We start from the raw sequence: 22,351 nt of genomic DNA, 5'->3' as shown, positions 1-22,351 counted from the left end.
CCACAAGCAACTTTAAAGATTGAAATAAATAGAAAGAATCGATTTTAACCTCTGTTCTAACATACTTTACTTTGCAACTGAGGCTAACTAGTCAAGGTGATGCATAAACTCGTTGCAAAGGAGTTACTTCTTGCAAGCAAAATTGGCACACTTCCCATCTACACATCAAACCCCTACAATAAATGCGGTCTACCTTGGTATACCACATTTTTAAACTGTTTCCCAAACTAAAACTAATATTGAAGAGAGCCCAAACCAAATCCAATGTCCAGGCAGTCCAGCCATAAACTTTTACTATACCATCTTCAAACTTGTCAAGGAGACAGCTCATCTTCTAACTTACAGGGGTGCTGGAAAAACGAGCACCCTGTAACCCTACAACTGTTCCTCACAACCACCAAATTCTTGCATGAGCGAGAAGGAAAACAAAGGGACAGATCAGTCAATTTCTCCTTCTTCAACATCATTTGATTTCCCAGCAGCACGTTGAGATGGTTGTTCCTCCAAATCTTCATCATCATCCTTCATGTATAATCCCAACTGCTCTAAGGGATTACCCTCCTGTTTGGAGCTATCCAATCCACTTTCAGGATGATCTGGATTTGTCTCGTCTTTGAAAATTGGTAACTGTTCACCAGGAGCAGCACTAGCCGTCTCTTCATCTTTTGGTTGTCCTGCAGCACCCTGAGGCAGTTCTTCATCCAAATCCTCATCATCGTCCTTCATATACAATCCTAGCTGTTCTAAAGGATTTCCCTGTAGCTTGAAACTACCCAATCTACTTTGTAGAGGATCTGGGCTCGCCTCTTCTATGTAGCTTGGGAACTGTTCACCTTGTACAGCACTCAGCAACTCCAGATCTTCCAAAAATTGACTGCCCTCATTGATGTCAACAGTTTTCTCCATCTAAAAAAGTCACCATTCGGTGGGAACAAAAGAAGCTCAATTTGTATCACAACATATGAACTACAAGATATTAGTGTTATGTACTAGTGGATTAATCCTGTGAGATTAGTCAAAGACAGTAAATATTTTTCTCTACTTTAGGTGGGCTTGATTCAAGTCTTGAAAACAGCCACACACACACATATATATCATGTAGAGTATTTTAGGAAGAAAATTACAAATCCCATCCAATCCCCTTTATAAAAAATAGATGGATGATACCAGAATCAATTGCATGATTTTACAATGTCTCATTGCAAATTCTTTGTAAAATAGAGAAAATAATAATTGTGGGGAACAATGAAGTTAGTTTGGAGACATTAAGATTTTTAAATCTTTTGGATTACCTATTGACTTGTGGGATAGAATACAAATCTCGGAATCACTTTCTAACTCTCTTAAGGGAGATTATGTTACTGATTTACATAGGGACTTTGGAATTGTCTGCTATTGTTCACTGCTATTCTTTAGGACCCCACAGAGGCTTTCTTAAGGAACTGTATGTTTCATGTTTCTTATTGATTTACATTTTCTACCCCTCTTTAGAAGTTACCTTTTGCAATGCCAACCGAGCTGCTTCTCTCTCCTGTTCCCTCTTCTTCTTAGCTTCAGCTGCAGCTACTGCTTCAGCTTTCCTCCGAGCCTCTTCTGCAGCTTTTGCCTCTGCCTGCAACCGTGCTTTCTCTACAGATGCAAACCAAATTGAAAAAGACAAATTAGTAAAACGATGCAAACCTTGAAAAAGTAGAATTTGAGAAAATTAGACTACAGGTACCACAGAATGAGTATTACAAGGTTCAAAAAGCAGAAACACACCTTCCTTCTGCCTCCTTTCAAGTTCTTCTCTCTCCATCCTAAGTTTTTCTGGATCCTGCTTTTCGGCCTGAGATCAAAGGTGGAACCAATTAGACCAGATTTTAAAAACCACTTGCATTAATGTTGGCAAGGCTTTTATCAAAGGTGGTAATGATGGTAATTACCAGATTAGAAACCTGTGAAGTGAAAGAACTTTATTGGTGAGAAAAGAAAAATTAAAAACTTCGAATTTTTTTTTCAAGATGTACCGAGTTGAGAGCCAACAGACTTGTTTCCAAGAGTAGGGTACAAAAATCTCTAGCTACCACATTACCACCTTAACAAACCTTTTCAAGAGCCTTCTCTCGAGCTTTAAGAATAGTGTCAGCAAACCGGCTCCTTAGTAAAGCTGCCCGGTAGAGCTTGTCGGGAGAGACTTGCCTCTGAGGTGGAGCACTCTCCCCTAAAATGTTATATTACGAAGGGTGAGATCATGCCCCCAAAACTAAGAGCAGACAGTTTCTTCATGTTTCAAGCTTACCCTCTTGAAGGCTTTCTGGCTCAGTAGTCACTAGTTTGGTCTGTGAATCCTTTTCGGCTTGGCCATCCACATTAATTGAATCTATACATGAAAGAGAGCTATAAGGCAACAATTCCTGGACCATCCTCAATTCCTCACCAAAAGAAATGCCTAAGATGAAAATATACACACGATTAAAAAACACCAACTTGGGGACTCACCCTTTTCGGACTCAGAATTACCAGGATCCTGTCTGTTTTGATTGGAAATAAAGACAGGCCCTACATTTTCCTGCAATATTGTCCAGAAATGAAGGTTCATTAAAAATAGTAGGGGTACATTGCAAACAACTAGGAATTAATAAAATTTCAGCAGTCTGTTCATAGACATTGTTTATGATGGGATATTATATAAGTGTCTAATACACATGTAACCATCCCCACCTAATAAAAAGGGAGATGGATCGACACCATATTATTAGACAACTCATGGATATCCCTTTTACCTTGGCACTAGGAGGATCTGGGGATTTGGCAGTGTCTAACTCACTAGCCGAGGAACTAGCTGAGTCTGAATCTGTCACGCAACAAAGTTGTATAAGAAAAGCATATTCCAGATCCAACATACAGAGAAATTCATTATCAAGGGTTATATTGCCTTCATCTTGAGATAAGAACTGAATTTTAAAGAATACCCTACGAAATGTCTTGCAAAAGTGCAATGTTCAATCATCACATTATCTAAAATCCTCAATCTCATTTATAGAAAATAAAAAATAGTAAAACCATAAACATAAACTATCATGAGATTTTCTTTTATCCAATAATTAGAACATAAAAATAACAGTCAACACTGTCCGGGCAACAAAAAATGTGCAATTAAAAATAAAATATCTAAGAAATCCTACTGATGCAGATAAATAGAGACTAAGTTGTTTTCTAGGAGTCAACTCTAACACAAAATTAATGTTAAAAGACTAGTCTAGTTACAGAACATAAGAATATTAGAAGGACCAAGTTCTGGAGGCAATTGCTTGGACAAGAGAAGGCTTTTTTTGCTGCTTTTTCTTTTTCTTGGTTTTTTTTTTTTGGGGGGGGGGGGGGGGGATCAGAAGACTAAACTCATTGTGATATGAGAAATAAGAAAAGTAAGCAGCTACACAAACCACTGGAAGAAGAGCCAGATTCACTACTGGAGCTACTTGAACTACTGCATTTAGTGTTTCTGTTGGCACCATCTTTCTCAATCTCTACTGGAGGATAATTTGAAACAGGAGGATCATTCACACCAACAATGTCCACATCCTCCTCAACTTGATCATTACCTGCATTTGCACAGTGAACTTCAAGAATTACAAGTAGTTTCAATAATGAACTTATCATATGAACCCAAATAAAAAAAAGATAACTAAAAAAATAATATATATAAAAAAAGATCAACTTATCATAGACATGTCTATCATCAAGATATAACCAGGAAAAAAGAAAAAAACAACAAATCAAATATACCTTTAGGTGGTTGCATTGACGAGTTGCTAAACCCAGATTCATTCACAAGCTGCACAAAGATCAATCAAGCAAACAAAAACCATTAGCCTGAATGATACACATTCCATAGATTATTTAAAGACATGCACTATATTATGCACATCGTGATAGTACAGCACACAAAGAAAAACATAAGACTAAATCACAGATTTGCTCCAAATATTTCATTTCTAAAAATGTTGAATTTGCACTAGTACAACTGTTAGATTGAATTTTGCATATCAAAAGATCACAAATTTAAGCACTATATAGGTCCATTTAATTCTTAATATTAATATTTTGAAATATAAACATCAACCAGTTGACTGGATTTTTCCAAATGTCCACTTTATCTTTTTGTTTGACAACATGACGGACTATCCAACAAATAGGTTATTACACAAAAAGTCAATCCCAGCTGTATTAAATTTTTAATATTAATATTTTGAAATATAAACATCAACCAGGTGATTGGATTTTTTCAAATGCCCACTTCTATCTTTTAGTTTGACATCATGACGGACTATCCAACAGATAGGTTACACAAAAAGGCAATCCCAGCTGTATACATCTGTGACACTTAATAGATGAAAATACCCACCCTATATGAGCAAATACACAAGTCCTATAACACACACACACACACACACACAGACAGATAGAGAGAGAGACGGACCTCCATTTCACTCTGTCTCGCTTTGGCCAAGGATTTTTGCTTCTCCAGCACATAATCATCAAGAAGCTTCCGCAATTTGAATAAGGTATCATCACTTAGGGCATCAATGTCAATCTCAATCTCATCATCATTGGCCTGACCTGAACCATAACTTTGCTCTTTCAAGAAGTCAACAATGGTTTCGGGCAACTCTCCAAGCATTGCCTCCAACTCCATACTCAATTTATGCTTCTCCTCATCACTCATGGTTCTTTTAACAGGCTCTGGTTTCACTTTAGTTTCTTTCGGGGTAATTTTATTCTTTTTCATGGGAGGAATTTGGTTAAAATTTCCAGTTTCTACATAAGCAGTTGGCTTTGATGGCTCAGAACGAGCACTGTTCATGGCAGGAAGTTTCTTCTCTATCGGCTTCCATTTCGTTTCAAACATCTTACTAAGAGTCTCTGCCATGAGGTGTACATCATTCCCAGGAGGATTATAAGTCATTGCGTTTGAAAAAGTTAGCCGTACATCTGCAGCAAACTCCATAGGACTTGAATATTTACCAGACGTTATTCTATTCTTCACTGTACCCAAATCCATGGGATGTTTGATGACATTGAAATAATCCGGAATGTTCAATTTAACAACATCAACTGGTGTGTTAAAAACCCAACTAAACTGATGGGACATCAACCGGTTAAGTAATGTCTCGCAAGGTTTCATCAATGCAGCTAATGAAGAATCAGCAGGTTTTGCATGCTCAAACTGCCCAGACATACTTTTTTTGGTCTTTGGACCGTTATGTCCTGGTAAGGGCCTTTTCTTACCCTGTGGCACCGATGCTTCTTGTGTTCTATACTTGCTCTCCGGCTGAGGTCTTTTCTGTCCCGCACTGCAGCCCCTAATATCGCCAGGGGAAGTTAATGCAACAACATTCGGCTTCATACCATCAACTTTCTTCTGAAGTTCCCTTACACGTTCAAGCTCCCGTGCTAACCTCTGTTTCAAGTCCTTCCTCTCGAAATCTGACATCTTTGACAATTTGAAATGCTGGAATGGCACATCAAAATCACCATAACCATCAGCAATCAATCCAATGCATTTCCTCTTTGGCGCAAAAGAATTTGCCGAAGCTGTCAGTTCCATATCAACCCGTCCGGAGCTACCCAACCCCTCTGATTCACCCATAGTCTCCACCGCATGTCGGAAATCCGGAACAAATCCAGTAGAAAAGCCTTTGGAGTATTTCCTAGACTTGCCCATTGTCTGTGAGTGAGAGTACAACCTGGATTGCTTTTGCCCAGCAAAGTCTATTGGTACAGTTGGTGCCATAGCATAAGCTCACAATAACTGCACATATCAACTACAACAATATGAAACATGTTCTTCTCCCACACCACACGGCAATCTCTGAATAAGACCCAAATTCTCAGAAGCACAAATCAGGTCTAATCTCCAAATCTTAATGCAACACAGCACTACAAAACCCAATGGTGGGTGTTCTTCTCTCATTACCTATCCAATCCACTAAAAGTTCTTTATTCTCCACAACTTGATCCTCAAAAATAAAAAATAGCCGGTCCAATCAAATAAAGCCAGTTTCTTCCTATTCAAAAAATGCAGAACCTCTATGCGAGTACCAACTAGTATATAGAGGGAAAGCCACACTATGAAGAAACCCTCCTTTTCTATTTATTTACCTCTTCCCCCAAAATAGAGCACAATATTATTACAAAGCAATCGAAAGAATGTAATAGGTAAAAGAAACTAACGGAATCATAAACCCTAGATCGATAAGGATGTAGAGAAAATGCGGCGACGGAAGCAAATAGAAAGAACGAAAAATCTCGAAACCCTAAGTATAAATCCAATTCGAAGAAAACCTGGATCTCAATCACCGAGCACGCATGAAATGCAATGAGCCACAAACCCTAACAGAAGAAGAAGAAGAAGAATGAGAAGAAGAAGCAGCCTTTTCTCTGTGTGAACGAACGAGATAGAGAGAGAAAATTGAGAGAGCGAAAGAGAGAGAGAACGAAAAAACGAAACGAAACGAAATCTACAGAGCGAAGGCTGTGAGATCGCTGGTTTAGTTGTTTCGCTTTCTCTTCTCTCTACTTAAAGCCACGCTACAACCTTCCCCGCCGCTGCTGAGAAGATCTCAGCCGTTCAAACATTTTTCACACGACTGCATATCTGACGGCACATATTTTTGGGGTGTTTTTGCGTGTTAGTCCTTTCCGCTTTCGCCACGTGGAATGTGAAATGTGGACCCTCTTGTGATTAATCAGAGTTTTAACCACAAACACAACACACTCCTGTCCTCTCAACTAGTCTCTTAATTCTTCATTTAAATATTTTTTTTCCATGAAATTGGTATTTTAATTGTGTTTTGAGTTTGAGTTTCTAAACCAACTTGAAGAAAAATTAAAAAGTTTGGAGTTTCACAATCACAAGCATATGAAAGTCTCATTCTCGTAATATTGTGTTTCCATATAAAATTATCTATTAACTACTATAATTCATTAATGTATTTTTATTTTTTTAAATTTAATTTAAATTTATACTAAAAATAGAAAAAGTTAAATTGATAAGTACATACTCTATTGATATTTTCTAAAAATATTTTATTATACTGACATACATTTTCAGTTAGTATATTGTCTTTACGTGGCAGTATCAGAAGAAGACGCATGATATAAGAGTAGTTGTAAAAAAGAAAAGTAGATTATTATGTAATAATTAAATTTTTTTTTGGTCTTGATGTAGTAATTAATTTTATAACTAAATGTTGAAGTAATGGGCCGATCATTTGTGAACTCTTACGAATTTTTTTGTTTTGAAATATATAATTTAACCAAAAAAAGCTATTCGAGTTAGGTTTTTTATTATCTTATGAATTGACGTGAGTAGAAGGCGTATAATGTAAACAGTGCAATTAGATATCTTTTAAATATTATCCTATCATTCTTACGATATTGTGTTTCATACAAAACTATCTATTAACTACTATGACTCAATAACGCATCGTTATTTTCTTAAAATTTAATTTAAATTTATACTAAAAATAAAAAAAAGTTAGATTGATAGGTACACAATCTATTAATATTTTTTTGAAAAATTCTATCATGCTGACGTAATCTAGCAATATGAGAGGACGACGCATGGGCATGAAAGCGGTTGTAGAACAGAGAAGTAAAGGTGTCGTGTTTTGCATGTGAGAGTCATTGTATAAAAATTTCTTCTGCATGTGAGAGTCATTATTATATGAAAAATTCTATCTTATATGTTTTCAGCATGGTGTACTGTCTTTATGCATGGGCATGAGAGTGGTGTGAAATGGAAAACTGGAGGTGTCCTATTTCGCGTGTAAGAGTCATTATGTGATAATTAGTTTTATAATTAAATATTGAAGTAATGGACTCATCATTTATGGACCGGAAATTTTTCGTTTTGAAATGTATAATTTAGCCAAAAAAAATTTTGGTTAGACTTTTTGTTATCCAGTGAATTGATGTAAGTAGCAGGCGTATAATATAAGCAGTGCAATTAGATATCTTTTAAATATTGCCCTTTATTCAGCTTTTAGAAGAAAAAGAAAATAAAAAGTAAGTAATTTTCCTAACCCTCATTCAAACACCTCCTTTGCCATAACTTCTTCATCCGAGCTCTCATCGCCGCACCGTTTGCGGCACGAGTCCACCGCATCGAGCTCTACAATTCTATCGGATCAATTTCATTGGTAAGCTTCTCTCTCAATTCAGTTTTTCTATCCCTATTGATTTTCAAATATTAGGTATGTGAGTGTTGAGATTTTGGTTCTCTTGTATTATAGGACCTGATTAGCTTGAGAAAAATGCTTACCCTTGCTCATTTGGCATTTGGGTACGGTAAGGATCCTTAACCCCTAATTAATTATTGGAATTAGTGAGCTGGAAATTAAATTGGGTATGTGTATATATGACAATTGTGTTAGGTGTATGAGTATATGTGAGATGGAGTAAGAATTGTATATATTAGAGACTTGATTGGAAACTTGAGATGCTGAATTGTGGCAAGGAAGGCTTGAAAGCTTGCTTTGTGGAGGTGTCTTGGATTATACGCGGAAATCGATCAAGGTATGGTTTAGGTTTCGCGTATTTAATATGTAATATTTTGTGAAAACTTAGGCTAGGTGTCCATAGGATAGGTTGAAACGTATGTGTATAATTATTGCTTAGTGCTCTTGAGAAGAAGTAGGTTTCGGTGTTGGTGCTTGTTGACCAAAGGATAAATGATGAATTTGGTGATTAATTACTTGAGGACATGTATATATACAAGTCTTGAATTGGTGAATTATGATTCTGTTAGTGTATATTGGAAGTGTATGTATGATATTGTTGATTTGGGGATATGGTTTACTATGGAGATTGTTATGGTGTTGAGGAACATGTGCTTGTTAATGATTTGCAGGTTTGGTATTGAGTTGAGAATGACTTTTAATGAAAATGAGGTTTTGGAGGGTTTGTAAAACTTGGTTTTTGGCCAAACTTCAGCGGCTCATAACTGGAGTTTCAGATTTCGGTTGGAGGTGGAATTTATTTCAACTTAAAGATGATTTTACAAGCTTTTGGACGGTATAAATTTTGTTAAAAACGAAATTTTGTAGCAAAAGTTATTAGCGTCGGAAGTTAGGGTGTGGATTATGTGCTATGCAGGTGGGCAAAGTAAATTTCTAGGCATTATGCAGCTTTCTGGGTGAACTGTGCTTTTTTTTTAGCAACGTACGCCCACGCGTGGCCCACGCGTGCGCGTGGCATGGTATTTTAAACTGCGCATGCGCGAGTAGCCTATGCGTGCACGTGATGAGCCAGCATGCATGACCACACGTACGCATGACCCACGCGTACGCGTGACATGATGTTCTCAGCTGCGCGTACGCATGGTAAGAGAATGCGCGTGCGTGCTACCTTTTCACACTACCACGTGTGCTACCCTTTTTTCTGCAAAACTAGTTTATATGTTTTAAAATCAATTTCAGACTTCCAAACCTCTATTTTCACTCTCTTAGTCATAAAAAGTGATATTAAGCCTGGTAATTAGCTGAAGTTAGGAAATAGAGATAATTTGGGAATGAAGTCAAGGTTAAAAATGATGGATTGTATAAGAGAGAGGTGTGTATATGAATGAATTATGATGTTAAGGCTTGAATGATTGATTTTCTATAATATGAAATGTATGAGGCAGGTAAGAGAGTAATGTGAGGAATTGAGAATTGATGATATTAATTAATCAAGAATAATAAAATGTATGAGCAATAGGTTAAGTAAAATTGAGAATGTTGAGATGAGATATGAATTAGTATCAAAAATGAAACTGATAATTATGAGAAATAATTGAATATACTGAGTTTCAGGGTGTTATCTCCCTCATGTCAGCTTGGGGTGTTGTCTCTTCTCCCCATGTCAGCTTGGGATTCGTCCCATGGATATCATTGAGCTTGGGGCATGCTTTTCCCCACGTCAGCTTAGGGATTTTCCCCATCGTGTATTTTTGAGCTTGAGAACATGTCGAGATGGCTACGTAACCGACAGTTGATATCAACAGTCATAGGACAGGCAGGCATCATGTGCACATTATTTGAATTGCTTGCTTGTGAATTACTTGAAATTGCCTACATGATTATAATCTGCTACTTGTTATAATTGTTATTGGTAATACTTGTCAAAATTTCCTGTATTTGCCTTGTTTGTTTATCTGTTTGTGCATATTCACTGGAGATGGAGAAACGGAGGAAGGATAGAAGGGTTTAGTGTTTAGGTCAAGATTTAGTTAAGTTTTAGAACTCTTAGAAGACCACCTCTTATTGTTTCTGTTTAATATTTTAAGATTATAATCTGAGTTTCGGCGTTGTAAGATTGCCTCTAGCATTCCATAAACTTATATATTATATGCGTGGCACCTTTACCATGCTGAGAACCTCCGGTTCTCACCCCATACTGTGTTGTTGTTTTCAGATGCAGGTCGAGAGGCTCCTTTCTAGGCGTCTAGCTCACTGAGGCGGAGCAGTCCCTGGGTTTTTGTGTTTATCAGCTTATGTATATATGTACTTAGCTTCCTTTCCAAGAAACTTGTTTATTTTGTTCCTCTTAGAAACTTAAGGAGAGTTAGGGTTTTTCTATATGTTTTGGGGTTTTGGGATATGTATATATGTATGTAAATATTCTCCGGCCATCCTTGGCTTTGCAGGCTGAGTTAGGAGCTTGTTACTTTGTATCTTCGATCCTCAATTCCCAGTTTCGTTATCTTTCACCTGTTAACTACAACTTTCTTGGCATGCAAGTTATCTCGTTTCTTGAGCATTGCGCTTTTATTTTGCGATTTTGTTTTACCCGTTTTTCAAGGCTCCTAGTTAAATATCTCTTTTATTATTATTATATATATTTTTACTTTTAGAGGTCGTAATACCTTACTATCTCAGTCTTATGACTTAAGCATAAGATTAAGTATGGTAGGGTGTTACAATAAAGCTTTTTGTGTGCATTATGATTTAATCTGTGAATATGAACCCAGTTTTTTTTAAAAAAAATCTGTTTTTTTTATACCATTCTATATAGATTCATTCTCTTGGCAAATTCATTATTTTTTTGTTTCGCATGGATTGAATCATAATGATTGATTCTAATCTTGTTAGATAAAAAAAAATTTTGGCATATAAATTTGTTGAATAGTTATAATTATGTCTTTTTTAAGGTTTAAAAAGACACCATTAAAATTTGAATCCTTTTGCGATTTAAATGTTCTTTTTTAATTTTTACATAAGAAAATTAGTAACAATTTGGATTATTATACCCACTTATTTTATATAGATTTGGTCTTGGAATAAATTAATTGAACATTATGCTGCCAAAGTAGTCTCTTTTGTGAAAATTAATTTATTTAAAATATTAAAAATATGGTAATATGTAATTCATGCGAATATTAGTCAACCCAAAGGAAGGTCTATATTTGGCCGAAATACATACACATATTGATCTTAAATACATGTTTGGGTAATAATTAAGAATAAAGGAATGCTTATTATTTATGCGGACAATAATTGGCACAAAAGAAGTTTATTGTTTGGCCAAATAATAAGCATTGTACACTTTTGTTTATTTTTTATTAATTATGTGATCAATAATCAGCCCAAAGGAAGGTTATTGTCTGGCCAATTAATAGAAAATATATGCAGTAATAAATATGTTGCGAAGTTTAAGTTTCCATGTGCGCATTCAGTCGGTCCAAAGAAAGGCTTAATGTGTGACAGAAATTTTGACAATATTTGATTACTGCGATAAGAGTATTACTTACAGTTAATTTTCTATCCAAAGATTGAAAATTAATGTTGTTCTAGATATCTCAATATGGATTTTTCCCATTATTTAACTAATATTTACTGCATATTCCTTTTTTTGTTCTAATAAAGAAATTATGGCTTCAGCTACCAATGTTTCTGTATAAATTAGCAGTATTCCTATGCTAAATGGTTCAAACTTTAAAGTTTAGAAGGACACCGTGGAGATTGTCCTCGATTGTATGGATCTGGATATAGCTTTTCGAGAGGAGAAACTCACTTTCACTCCAAAAAATCTCAATGAGGTTAAAATAGAGATGTGGGAGAGATCCAATTGAATGAGCATTATGATCATGAAACGTTTAATTCCTGAGGCGTTTTGGAGCTCAATTAATGAGGATAAAGATGCCAAACAGTTCCTGAAAGATGTTAAAAAATTCTTTACTAAGAATGAAAAGGCAGAGGCAAGTATCCTTTTGAGCAAACTTGTCTCCATGAGGTATAAAGGTAAATGGAACATAAGGGAGTACATTATGGAAATGTCTCATCTTGCTTCAAAATTGAAAGCACTAAAAGTTAGAGTTGTCAGAAGATTTACTCGTGTATTTCATTTTGATCTCCCTTCCTGCACACTTTGAGCAATTCAAAGTGAGTTATAATACTCTAAAGGAGACTTGGTCCTTAAACGAACTTATATCTCACTGTGTGTAAGGAGAAGATAGGCTATAGCAAGATAAGACTGAAAGTGCTCACATAGCTTTATCTTATCAATATAAAAGAAAGCGTGATACTACTGTGGATGTGCCTTCTCAGCAGAAAAAGCTGAGAAATAGGATCAAGTTTTAACCTGTTTCTTCTGTAAGAAGGTGGAACATAAGAAGAAGGATTGTACCAAATATGTCAGTTGGCGTGTAAAGAAGGGTACAATTCTTACTTTCGTTTGTTCTAAGGCTAGTTTAAGTTATGCACCTGTTGATACTTGGTGGGTAGATTCTGCTGCTACTACTCATGTAAGTGCTACTATCAGGGTTGCCTGGGACCGCCAAGTGATGCTGAAAGATACATCTATGTGGCAGACAGAAATATAGTTGCAGTCGAACCTATAGAAGCCTTTAGATTATGTTCCACGAGTTTATTTTACTTGGATTTATTATAGACATTTTATGCACCGTCATTTAAATAGAATTTAGTTTCTGTTTTTTGTTTGGATAAATTAGGTTATTTTTGTTCATTCGAAAACAATAAAGTCAGCCTCATTTATAATTCGAATAATATTTACTCTGGTTGTTTGGTGGATAATCTATTTTGATTTGAATTCCTATAATAATGAAATAATGCAAACAGGTACCAAACAAAAACTAAATGAGAATTCGGCATCATTATGGCACAAACGCCTAGGTCACATCTCTAAACAGAGAATTCAGAGGCTTGTGTCGGATGGAATTCTTGGATTCCTAAATTTGGCAGACTTTGAAGTATGCATTGAGTGCATAAAGGGAAAAAGGACAAACGAAAGAAAATTAGGTGCCGAGATAGCTAAAGATGTCTTAGAACTGATACATACCGATATATGTGACCTATTTCCTACTGTCTCTTGGAATGGACAACAATACTTTATTACATTCATAGATGATTACTCTCGTTACGGGTATCTATATTTAATTCATGAAAAGTCCCAAGCCTTGGATGTTTTCAAGTCTTTAAAAGCTGAAGTTGAACTCCAACTTGGAAAGAAAATTAAAACTGTCAAATCTGATCGTGGTGGTGAATACTACAATAGATATAACGGTTTAGGTGAGCAATATCCCGGGCCTTTTGCTCTTTTCCTAGAGGAGTGTGGTATTGTTCCGCAATACACTATACCAGGCAAACCTAGCATGAATGGTGTTGCAGAGTGAAGGAACCGAACTCTTAAGGACATGGTGAGAAGTATGATTTGTCATTCTTTCTTGCCTGAATCACTCTGGGGAGAAGCCTTAAAGACCACAGTGTACATCCTTAATAGAGTGCCAAGCAAAGCAGTTAACAAAACCCATATGAAATTTGGACTGGGAAAAGGCCCGGTATAAAACATTTGCATATTTTGGGATGTCCAGTTGAGGCACGACTTTATAGGCCGCATGAAAGAAAATTGGACTCAATGACAATTAGTTGCTACTTTGTTGGTTATGCTAAGCGCTCACGGGGGTACAAGTTTTACAATCATGCATCAAGGCCTATTTTCAAACGGAAAATGCGAGATTTCTTCAGGATGTTGAATTTAGGGGGAGGAAATATTAGGAATGTTGCTATTGATGATGATTCTATAACTGACAATGATCAGGTCTTTGTACCTATTATTATTCAAGACACATTTATAGTACAAGAGCACAATGAGAATCCTACTGTAGATCTAGTTACAGTACAAGAGAACAATGAGAATATCATTGTTGTTCAAGATACTGCTATAAAACAGGAAAATAATGAGAATCCTCCTCAATTTCAATCCATACAGCAAGCTCAACAACCTCAAGAAGTTTCATTAAGGAGATCCAATAGAGAAAGGAGAAAATTCATCTATGGTCTCAAACAAGCTTCCCGTCAATGGTATCACAAGTTCATCAAGTCATTACCTCATGGTTTTGAGAGAAATATCATAGATGAATGTGTATACCGCAAATTCAGTGGGAGTAAATACATTTTTTTGGTCTTATATATTAATGACATTCTACTTGCCAGTAACGATATAGGTTTGTTGCATGAAATTAAGAAATTTCTATCGAACAAATTTGAAATGAAAGATCTTGATGATGTCTCTTTTGTATTAGGAATCAAGATACTAAGAGATCGCTCTCAAGGTATTCTTGGATTATCACGAAATAACTATATCAAAAGATTTTAAGTAGATAAGTCATGGAAATATGTAGACCAACGGACACACCCGTAACTAAAGGAGACAATTTCAATCTCAAGCAATGCCCTACAAATGATATTGAGAGGACAACAATGCATGATAAACCTTATGCATCAGCATTAGGGAGCTTAATGTATGCTCAAGTCTGCACACGTCCCGATATATCATTTATAGTGGGAGTGTTGGGTAGATACTTGAGCAATCCGGACATGGATCATTGGATAGCTGTTAAATGCATAATGCGTTATTTAAAGAGAACAAATGATTACATGCTTATTTATCGGAGATTAGAAAATTTGGAGATCATTAGGTACACTGATTCTGATTTCATGGCATATGGTTACAAAACTTTGTCACTGAGCTTTATATAGTAGATGACATTAAAAGGCTATTAAAGATATTTTGCGACAATAAGTCAGCAGTACTATACTCCAATAACAATAAGAGCTTGACAAAATCAAAGTATATAGACATCAAGCTCTTAGTTGTCAAGGAGAAAGGTTAAGAAAAACAGATTTTCATATAACATATAGGAACAGAGTATATGCTAGTAGACTCACTAACCAAGGGATTGATCCCTAAAATCTTTCATGAGCACACTGCTCGAATGGGTGTCAATATTAGTGATGCCTTGGTTTAGTGGGAGTTTATTTTATACTATATGTCCTATGACAGATAATTGAATTATTTTTCTACAGAATTAAGTTGATAATTTATTTCATGTTATGTAAAATATTCATTTTGCAATATTTGTATTGTGTTTGATCTCAATAAAGTTTTAAAGTTGGACCATCTAGAAATAGACATGCATGAGATCACTTGGTATATAATTTCCATATTACTCATCCAAATCTGATATATGTCGTTAAGTATATTAGGATGGTGACTGGCGTGGTTTAGTCATGACATTTAATGTGATAAAAGTTGCGGTGATTCCATATCTAATATATGAGACAGACTAGATTGTTAAAATAATGAGAGAAATAGCATTCAGATGCGCGCATAAAGTTTATAAGATGTGATTATATGAAAAAAGAATATATGTATAGCCATTGTTAGGAAATTATTTTAATTTCCTAATTTGTTTGTGGGCAACACATATATTAATTATAATAACAAATTATGCTATTTTAAATTAAATGACTTATATAATGGTGATCTCATTTATTGTTTTAAATGCTAAATTGAATAAGTCATTATTACTTTTGATTTGGAATTAAATGATAATAAAAATCGGATATTATCTTTTGGATTTTAGATATATTATCTTTTAGACTTTACATACTATTTTATTTGGGTTTTAGAGTTTAATGGTTGCCATGCTCAAATATAAATAGTGCCTTCAGGATTTCCGTCCCCAATATACCAAAGCCGCCTTTATCGCTCTTTTCCCCATCAGAAGAGTCACAATTCAGCCGCCTAGGAACATAGAAGGCTTTGGTTGAAGAAGATTGAAAGAACCACAAGATCCTAACTCTTCCAATCATGATTCATATTTATGAATTCAGGTACGCTTCCGTATTCAAGTATTTTATTTCTTAATAATTTAACATGGATGATCTTTGGGTTAAGAAATTTTGAAAAAATTCCAACAAAAGTTAGATTGATAAGTAGATACTCTATTGATATTTTTTAAAAATATTCTATTATGCTGACATATGTGTTCAGCATAGTATGCTGTCTTTAAGTGGCAGTATCAGAGGATGACACATGGATATGAGAGTAGTTGTGAAAATGAAAAGCAGAGGTATCTCCTTTCGCGTGTGAGAGTCATTATGTACTAATTAATTTTGTAACTATATGTTGAAGTAATGAGCCGATCATTTGTGGACTCTTAGGAATTTTTTTGTTTTGAAATATATAGTTTAACCAAAAATAGCTATTCGAGTTAGGCTTTTTGTTATCATATGAATTGACGTGAGAGTCGAAGGTGTATAATGTAAACAGTGCAATTAGATATCTTTTAAATATTATCATATCATTCTCACGATATTGTATTTCCATACAAAACTATCTATTAACTACTATGACTCATTAATGCATCGTTATTTTCTTAAAATTTAGTTTCAATTTATACTAAAAATAGAAAATGTTAGATTGATAAATACACAATCTATTAATATTTTTCTTGAAAATTTCTATCATGCTGACGTATTTTTTCAGCATGGTATGTTGTCTTTACGTAGCAATATGAGAGGACGACGCATGGGCATGAGAATGGTTGTGGAACAGAGAAGTAGAGGTGTCCCATTTTGCATGTGAGAGTCATTATATGAAAAATTCTATCCTGCTGACGTATGTTTTCCGCATGGTATGCTGTCTTTATGCATGGACATGAGAGTGCTGTGAAATGGAGAATTGGAGGTGTCCTATTTCGCGTGTAAGAGTCATTCTGTGATAATTAGTTTTGTAATTAAATATTGGAGTAATGGACTCATCATTTGTAGACCCGTATAAATTTTTTGTTTTGAAATGTATCATTTAGCCAAAAAAAAGCTATTTGGGTTAGGCTTTTTGTTATCCAATGAATTGATGTGAGTAGCAGGCGTATAACATAAGCAGTGTCATTAGATATCTTTTAAATATTGTCCTTTATTCAACTTTTAGAAGAGAAAGAAAATAAAAAGTAAGTAATTTTCCTGATTTTTTAAATAACAGGTACATGAAAGTGGGTATTTAAATTATTTTAAATAATACTAGATTCTTAAAAAAGTTTACCAAAGACTAAATTTTAAAGAACAAGTAGCATTATCATAATGTAAATGCCCAAATCGAAAATATTTTAAGAAAAAGTGAGTAATAATACTAGTTGAGTTTTTGGACAAAAAAAAAGAAAATGAAACAGCTGATCTGTTTCGTTGAACATTGACTTTCCGATACGCAATGAGGTATGAAGGGAATTATGAGCGTTATAATACTGATTAAAAATTATGCACGATAAGATCTGAACTCCATTTAAGGGTGTATTGTTGGTTGATAAGTTGCTGTATATACAAGACGGATTTAAACTCCTGATACTTGCTAAAACAAACCATTCAACCTATCCAAATTGGTTCTCAATAAATTGCTTATTTCTTTTTCTAGGCTGGGAGGTTATAATCCCAATTTCTTATTCGAGGGCTATTTTTATTTTTCCAATATTTGGGTTCTAAACATAGTTTAGAGTTAGGCTCTTAGACCAGCATCGGACACTTTGTAAAAAAAAGCCTGATCCAATAAAAGAAAGACAAAAAAAACAAATAGCGGGTCCCAAAAATAAAAAACAAATGTTTTTTTCCTGGTAAACAAAGCAAATGGCTTTGAACCTGCTATAGAGAGACTCACCTTTGAAAATTGTATCTAGGACTGGCAATATATATCCTATCCATAGGTATCCAACCCAGACCAACTCGTTCGAGTAGGTTGTCTATCCTACTCGCTGCGGGTAGGGTAGGATAGTGTACAAATTTGTCTGCGGATAGGGTAGGGTATGGGTTTAGGGTATACCCTACCCTACCATATCCGCATCCCTAATATACAGCTAGTTGATGATCATATTATTTGTAATTTTATCTTGGATTTCTTTAAGATTTTATTGTTTTTAATTTTAATTTGAACTTTGTTTTTTTATTTCTAATTTATTAATATGTATAAAATTTGGAATGGTTGAATTTTATATTTGTTTGAAAAATTTTTATTTTTCTACGGATAGGGTAGGGTAGGGTAGGGTTTAGAACTTTAGAGTGCGGGTAGGGTTAGGGTTGAGAGATTCTCAACCCACGGGTAGGGTAGGATAGAGTTTTAAGAAAATTTTCAATTCGCGGGTAGGATTAGGGTAGAGTCCATACCCTACCCTACCCTATCCATTGTCAACCCTAATTATATCCTCCTTACCCCAAAAATATTTTATCTGTCCAATCCAAAAATAAAAAAAATTATTAAATGTTTATGTATTAATGTTTGTAGACATATCTTAGTATCAACTTGCTTTTGTAAAATGAATTTTACAAAAATTAGATTGGTGTCAATGTGATTTATAATCATGTTACATATATATTAAGAATCTGTTATTTATATAAAATATATAAAAATACAAAATAAACATAAAAAAAAGTTAAACAATATATATATTTATATAAAATAGTTAAAGTGGTGGCTGATTTATAGTATACATATAGTCTTCTATTTGTCTTTGGATAATATAATATTTTGTCTAATATAATTTCATGAAAATGAATCAGATTAACTAAAATTCTGTTGGGTGTATATGACTATTGAAAAGGACATTTGATTTTTTTTAAATATTAACTGTAATTCATATTTTTCAATTTAAATAAATCACATGAATAATTAGAATAATTATATTACTATTATTTTCTTATCAGATAAATTATTTAAAAATACTTCTCAAATTAATATTTTGTAATATATTGCTTTGACTTTTTAACTAATATTCTTGGATTTAAGTATTAATTTTTAGAAATAAAAAATATATTTTGTACTGTTTTATTTAAATATTTATTAATTTTGTATGTTAGAACAAAACAACAATTTTTTAGTGGTGAAATTGGTAGTTTAAAAAATAATGTTAAAACTGATTTTTTTTTATATATATAAGAGCGAGGTATATATGTAGCGTAATTTATTTTATTTTACTCTTGTAGCGACAATATGTCAATGTAAAAGTAGGAAATTCTTGCTTTGGTTTTCGTCTATGTAAACGATTGATTGAAAAATTCCAATAACATAAAAACAATCAAACAAATAGATTCAACCTAGCATAGCTAGTAGTTCTTTAAACATCATATTTTAAATTCAATTCTTATGGACATGTATGCAAAAATCAGACATTAACTATAATTGAGAGACATTCTAACGGACGTAAATAAAAAAATTAGACATTAGCACACAAAAGAAGGCAAACAAAACAGAAAAAGAAAATAAGAAAGAATCGCTCCAAAATTGCAATAAGATGTGTAATAAATTTTTTAAATGATTTTTAGTTCGTGAAATATGAAGAGTTTAGAGAGTGTTAGAAAGTGGAGAATGGTAAAAAAAATTAAGCATAAAAATAATGTGAATATGTTAGGATTGATAGAGACAAAAAAAAGATATGATTGCTAAGTTTGATGTAGTGTAAATTTGGGATAATAATGTAGTGGGTTGGGAATTTGTGGGATCGGAAAATGCTTCCGGAGGTTTATTAATAATGTGGAATGATATGATGTTTAGGTTAAGTAATTGTTACAAAGAGGAGAGATGTTGTATATAGAAAGAGAATTGACAAACAATAATTTTCATTGTGCATGCAAGAGAAGAGAAACTTGATGTGTAGGAAGAGTTGAGTTTTTTTATCGGAGATATGTCAAGTTCCTCTTTACTATATGGGTGACTTCAATGAAGTTGTGCAGTTGGAAGAAAGGAAAGGCGCTAGTGTGTTAACAACAACCGCGGAAGACTTTAAAACATGGATATACGATATGAAATTGGTGGATATAGAACTGAATGACCGTAAATTTATGTGGTTAAGGGGACAATCTTGCAGTCGAATTGATAGAATATTAGTGAGCTTGGTTTTTTTGCTATCATTTCGACTTTGGAGCACTTGGTTAGTAAGGAATGACTGAATTTTCATGAATAAAAAACAAGTGTTGCGAAAGTTGTCAACGGGTTGATGAGGAGTTACAAAGAGTGGAATGATATTTGATCTTTTGGGTTGTTGATGGCATTATCGAAGATGATTAGAGATTAATTTATTTTATCTGTCTAGTACTTTTCCATTGATCCTCTACCTTAATGTGTTGAGTTTTTTGTTGAAGGGTATTTACAAATTTGATTAATTATTATTATTAATAATATTAATAAGCGGTTACTAACCGTTTAGTACTATTTGCCTAAAGGGACATAACCTTTTAAAAATTGTGTATATTCAAAACATTGTATCTATTGACTAAACGAACACAATTCTTTAAAAATTGTGTATGTTCAAAATATTGTATCTATCAGCAATAAAACAGACACAACCATTTGTGTACATAAATTATAATTGCTAAGTGCAATATGTATAAATAAGTCATTGTCCACTATTTCAAATACACAAGTACTAAGTGTACATTTTACTTAATTATTAAGAGATTTTCTTTGTTCAAGAGAGTTGAGAATTTCTTACTATTGCTAATTATGAAATTCTTAGGTTTCATTATTGTATCTTGGAAAAGTATTATCAATCCTATAGCAACTAAGTGAGGAGACAAATGTCTCTCTAAAGAAAACGATCTAATCGTGCCTTAAAATCATCTTTATATACCCAACAATTTTTAGAGAGATATTTGAAGATGGCACAAGATCAAAACACAACGTTCAAAGTCATGAATCAAAAGTTTGTCAAGTTATATCGCTTTGATGGAACGAACTCCAACCATTGAAAGGACAAGATGATGTTTCTTCTTTTAGTTCTCAATCTTGCATATGTGATTGACCCAAAGACTACACCAATTACCAATACCGCTGAAAATTCCACATCGGAAGAACTTTATCCAACTGACTTTATGATCTCTATATGTCAATTCAATCACCATTAAAGATTTAAACATTTTTTGAAGAAAAGTACAATACTAAACGACAAGTAATAGATAAATTTATTATGAATGATACTATGCTTGTTATGGATCAAATTCATGAATTACAAATCCTTATAAGTAGACTTCGTGATCTACAAGTGGTGATCTCTGAATCATCACAAGTTGGAGCAATTATTTTAAAATTATCTTCATCATGGAATGGTTATTGGAAGAAAATTTTATATCTTGGTGAGAACTTCACAATTGAGAAATTACTAAGGCATATACGTATAGAGGAGGAAACTCGAAAACATAATGTTGTGTATCTCTCTGAAAGTTCTAAAGTGAATCATATTAGAGAAGACAAAATCAATAAGAAGAAAAAATAAATGGTACCTTAGTGGATATGGTTAATTCAATGTTACTAAATGCAGAATTACTTTACAATTTGTGGGGTAAATCATTATTAAAATCATGTCATATCCATAATAGGATACCATCAAGACATAAAAACTTTTCTCCTTATGAAATTTAGAAAGAAAGAAAACCGAATTTGAATTATCTAAAAGTGTTGGGGTGTTTAGAATATTCTAAAGCATATAGAATATTAGACTTAGTGTCTAATGTAGTTGTTGAATCAAGAGAGGTAGAATTTTTTAAAAATAAATTTATCAATGATTCAATTTTTAGTTCAGAATATCCTTAAAATGATACTAATATTTTACAAGAAATAAATAATCAAAATAATAAACGTCTAAATGACAAAGAATTGATTGAACCAAAGAAGAGTTTGGGAGTAAAAAAAGAAAAGGACTTGGGTCCAAATTTTATTTCTTCTTAGGTTATCACCTTTTTGGTAGAAGGAACTAGAAGTTCTATGACAAACAAGATTTCTATTGTGATGAACATAGAGGGTGATCCTCAAACGTTCAAAGAGACTATGGCTTCAAGGAATTCTATCTTTTAGAAAGAAGCAATAAATGATGAAATGGACTCAATATTATCAAATAATAATTGGGTCTTGCTTGATTTACCTACAGGATCAAAGCCTATAGGATGTAAGTAGGTATTTAGAAAAAAGTATAACACTAATAGTTCATTACAAATCTTAAAGCAAGGTTAGTGGCTAAGGAGTTTAGACAATAAGAAGGTCTAGGCTA

General features: G+C 33.8%; 1 protein-coding gene across 4 annotated transcripts; it reads right to left on the bottom strand.

Annotated features, from left to right (window-relative positions):
* Positions 1–8: 8 nt before the first annotated feature.
* Positions 9–6,522, bottom strand: LOC107478848 (transcription factor GTE10). 4 transcript variants are annotated; one of them, XM_052259411.1, is made up of 10 exons: positions 4,463–6,522; positions 3,769–3,817; positions 3,426–3,584; positions 2,766–2,836; positions 2,482–2,551; positions 2,282–2,362; positions 2,088–2,203; positions 1,762–1,828; positions 1,499–1,629; positions 9–906 (listed from the first exon to the last, which is right to left on the bottom strand). In XM_052259411.1, exons 1-10 carry the CDS (start codon positions 5,774–5,776, stop codon positions 439–441), a joined length of 2,526 nt encoding a protein of 841 aa, XP_052115371.1. In that variant the 5' UTR covers positions 5,777–6,522; the 3' UTR covers positions 9–438. The 4 variants fall into 4 exon arrangements, 3 of the variants coding, with proteins under 3 accessions (XP_052115371.1, XP_020993926.1, XP_020993927.1); XM_021138267.2 differs by lacking the exon at positions 9–906 and having other exon boundaries at positions 1,738–1,828; XR_002372205.2 differs by lacking the exons at positions 9–906; positions 2,088–2,203 and having other exon boundaries at positions 1,738–1,828.
* Between the last annotated feature and the right edge of the window lie 15,829 nt (positions 6,523–22,351).

The sequence above is a fragment of the Arachis duranensis genome, chromosome 3 (genome assembly GCF_000817695.3).
Source record: "Arachis duranensis cultivar V14167 chromosome 3, aradu.V14167.gnm2.J7QH, whole genome shotgun sequence".
NCBI classification, from domain to species: Eukaryota; Viridiplantae; Streptophyta; class Magnoliopsida; order Fabales; family Fabaceae; genus Arachis; species Arachis duranensis.
This window is presented reverse-complemented; position numbering and strand designations above follow the sequence as displayed.

Excerpts from the sequence above, each read along its gene's own strand:
- LOC107478848 (XM_052259411.1), bottom strand. The coding sequence starts at position 5,776 with ATGGCACCAACTGTACCAATAGACTTTGCTGGGCAAAAGCAATCCAGG. Across the intron at positions 3,585-3,768 it reads GTCAATGCAACCACCTAAAG|GTAATGATCAAGTTGAGGAG; the intron begins GTATATTTGATT and ends GTGCAAATGCAG. Across the intron at positions 907-1,498 it reads CTCGGTTGGCATTGCAAAAG|ATGGAGAAAACTGTTGACAT; the intron begins GTAACTTCTAAA and ends TGACTTTTTTAG.